This window comes from Aethalodelphis obliquidens, unplaced genomic scaffold, assembly GCF_003676395.1.
Source record: "Aethalodelphis obliquidens isolate GAN/ISIS:26980383/991018 unplaced genomic scaffold, ASM367639v1 scaffold19, whole genome shotgun sequence".
NCBI classification, from domain to species: Eukaryota; Metazoa; Chordata; class Mammalia; order Artiodactyla; family Delphinidae; genus Aethalodelphis; species Aethalodelphis obliquidens.
In genome coordinates this window covers 15,244,148-15,247,665 of record NW_020837963.1, presented here as the reverse complement: position 1 = coordinate 15,247,665, position 3,518 = coordinate 15,244,148, and the positions used below count along the sequence as shown (strand labels likewise).

Below are 3,518 nucleotides of genomic sequence, written 5' to 3'. Positions count from 1 at the left end.
GTTACGTATCTTGTATATCAACCCCTTATCAGATAGACGGTTTGCAAATATTTTCTCCCATTTTGCCTAGATTGCCTTTTCACTCTGTTGATTGCTTCCCTGCTGTTCAGAAGTTTTTTAGTTTGTTGTAATCCCACTTGTCTATTTTGGGTTTTGTTGCCTGTAATTCTGGTGTCAATTCCAAGAAATCACTGCCAAGACCACTGTTAAGGAATTGTTGCCCAATGGCTATAAAGTTTCAGTTACGCAAGATGAACAAGTTCTAGAGGTCTGCTGCACCGCACACTGCCTGCAGTTCGTAATACAGTACAGTGCACTTTAAAATAGATTACGAGGGTAGATCTCACCTTAAGTGTAGTACCACACAAAAAAAGGAAACACAAAAGAATACAAGGAAATTTTTGGAGGTAATGAATATGCTTAGTACCTTGACTGTGATGATGGTATCATGGATATATGCAAATGTCCAAACTCATTAAAATGTATATCTTAAATATGTGCAACTTTTGTATATCAATTATACCTTAATAATTCTTTAAAAAAACCTGAGTATTGCCTAGTTATTGGTCTTTTTCTTTCTGAGTTCAGAGTAAACACAGTTTACATTAATACTATATTGTTTTTAAATATCGTGAATGAAAATAAAACTTTTCTAGCTATGATAAAAGAAATTCTGCTATGGAGAAATATCCGATATTAGTGCATAAGAAATGAACTCCTTCTTGAGGCTTGTGATAAATTGTAACTACCTACCTATTCCTTCCATACACAGCACAGTCTCCCGTATTATTACATATTCTCCCTGTGTTTCAACTATTTTAAATTGAAGCACTACTGCCTTTGTTCTTAATTCAAAGAAATTGAAAGGGTAAATAAATTCAATGTCCTGGCCAAAAAGGCAGTGTATCTATTTCAGGAACACACACACACACACACACACACACACACACACACACACACACTCCTCCTTTAAATAGGAATAAACCTGGATGCCTCAAGATTACTTGTTGTGATATCAAAGAATGTCCTCTGGGAACCAAGCTGTTTTCCTTAAAAACTTGAAAAGGGAAATTCAGTCTTTCACATCCTGCTCGCTTCCCGATTCCACAGGCTTCTGCATCTGAATCAATGTTGCCTGCAGTTTGCATCTCTGGAACATCATCGGTGTCTCACAGACTCCACTGGACTTGGATTGGTCCAGAGGAAGCAGAGAAGGAGCCACTCTGAACATTTTTTTCCCCTTCACACACCATAAAAATCAGCAGCAGCTACTAACAGTCAAAGCAAAGCTTCAGGTTGGGAACCGATACGTCCGAGAGGCAGCTGATGTGAGCATGTGCACACAGATCTGTCTCCCAATAGCACAGCAGCTACTAGGCAAATTATTTTGAAAAGACCTGAATGCATGCGACTCAAGTTAAAGTGGAAGTGAGAACAAAAAAGCAAACAGCAGACTCGACTGAATGAGCATCTTGAAGCCTAAGATTTCGAAATGATGCTGATCCGAGGCGTACCTGAAAGAGACTAAAAACTCCATTTCAAGCTTCGGAGCATGTGACATTTATTCACAACAGGCATGCCAGTTTCAGCCTTCTAACTTTCAGACACGTAAAGACGTGGAGAAGATCGCTGACGCTGCCTGACCCAGGAGGTTAAGTCAATCCAGAGGGGATCGGAATCCCCCTGGTACAGGATGAACTCTACCCATCACCATGGAATGCACACTTCTCTCCACTTCTGGAACCACAGCACCTACGGACTGCACAGCAATGCCAGTGAGTCCCTTGCAAAAGGCTACTCAGACGGAGGGTGCTACGAGCAACTTTTTGTCTCTCCTGAGGTGTTTGTGACTCTGGGTGTCATAAGCTTGTTGGAGAATATTCTGGTGATTGTGGCAATCGCCAAGAACAAGAATCTGCATTCACCCATGTACTTCTTCATCTGCAGCCTGGCTGTGGCTGATATGTTGGTGAGCGTTTCCAACGGGTCAGAAACCATCGTCATCACCCTATTAAACAGCACAGACACAGACGCACAAGGGTTCACCGTGAATATTGACAATGTCATTGACTCGGTGATCTGTAGCTCCTTGCTTGCATCCATTTGCAGCCTGCTTTCAATCGCTGTGGACAGGTATTTTACTATCTTTTATGCCCTCCGGTACCATAACATCATGACGGTTAAGCGGGTCGCGATCATCATAAGTTGTATCTGGGCAGCTTGCACAGTGTCGGGCATTTTGTTCATCATTTACTCAGATAGCAGCGCTGTGATCATCTGCCTCATCACCGTGTTCTTTACCATGCTGGCTCTCATGGCTTCTCTCTATGTCCACATGTTCCTCATGGCCAGGCTTCACATTAAGAGGATCGCCGTCCTCCCAGGCACTGGCGCCGTCCGCCAAGGTGCCAACATGAAGGGGGCGATTACCTTGACCATATTGATTGGGGTCTTTGTTGTCTGCTGGGCCCCCTTCTTCCTCCACTTAATATTCTACATCTCTTGTCCCCAGAATCCATACTGTGTGTGCTTCATGTCTCACTTTAACTTGTACCTCATCCTAATCATGTGTAATTCCATCATTGATCCTCTCATATACGCACTCCGGAGCCAAGAACTGAGAAAAACCTTCAAAGAGATCATCTGTTGCTATCCTCTAGGTGGCCTCTGTGATTTGTCTAGCAGATACTAAGTGGGGCCAGATGAGATGCTAAACACAAACATAAGAGACTTTCTCCTTCTCATACATACAACTTGAACAGTGTGTTTCTGCAACAGTTTCCTCTTCTGTGTAAGGCATGGGTTGAGAAATTCTATTGTATAATTTAAGTTTATGATTTTTGATGTGAAGAAGTGCCCAGTATCTGTGTATTGTTAATGTCATGCTACTTTTTGGCTGTAAAATGGTAATCCATATTACCGGTTGTAGGCACTGTGGATTTATAAAAAAGAAAAAAAGTCCTTATGAAGAGTTTAACAGTGTTTCTTTCTTGTTATTCACAAGGATCTGACACTGTGCTTGTTTTAGTAACATGGAAATCACAGCTTCGTTAAATATATTCTAATAAATGGTTTCTTATATTACACTACACAACATTGAAGTGTAGAGATCTGATTCTAGCATCTAGGGGAGAAATATTGAAGAACAGATGCTTAATCATTTTAAAAAAAGCTGAAATTTCAAGTAATATAATAAAACTTGCTCATTACGCTTGTACAGAAGTAGAAATGAAGCTTCTATTGGGAGAAAAACAGTTACTTTTAAAAAAGGAATATTTTTGACTCAGAAAACCATGAGTGTTCCTCAAAGACAGAGAGATTAATTTGCCCAAGAAAAGAGTCTGATAGTCCACACAGGCAATTCAGTTCGGGAGAGAAAAACTGCAGCTCTGGGGATTACAGTGGCCTGGGAAAATTAAGTTAACACGGCAAGCTAAACTTCCTGATACCAATCTATTTGCAACCACCACTAATAAAAACAGAGTATAAGGTCTTTCTGCCCCTGTAACCAGGGACCC

At 41.0% G+C, this 3,518-nt stretch overlaps 1 protein-coding gene across 1 annotated transcript; it reads left to right on the top strand.

Annotated features, from left to right (window-relative positions):
• The first annotated feature begins 1,175 nt into the window (after positions 1 to 1,175).
• On the top strand, positions 1,176 to 3,261 carry MC4R (melanocortin 4 receptor). The gene has a single exon (XM_027118861.1). It carries the CDS (start codon positions 1,694 to 1,696, stop codon positions 2,690 to 2,692), a length of 999 nt encoding a protein of 332 aa, XP_026974662.1. The 5' UTR covers positions 1,176 to 1,693; the 3' UTR covers positions 2,693 to 3,261.
• Positions 3,262 to 3,518: the final 257 nt, after the last annotated feature.

Coding starts and splice junctions, on each gene's coding strand:
- MC4R (XM_027118861.1), top strand. CDS start 1,694: ATGAACTCTACCCATCACCATGGAATGCACACTTCTCTCCACTTCTGG.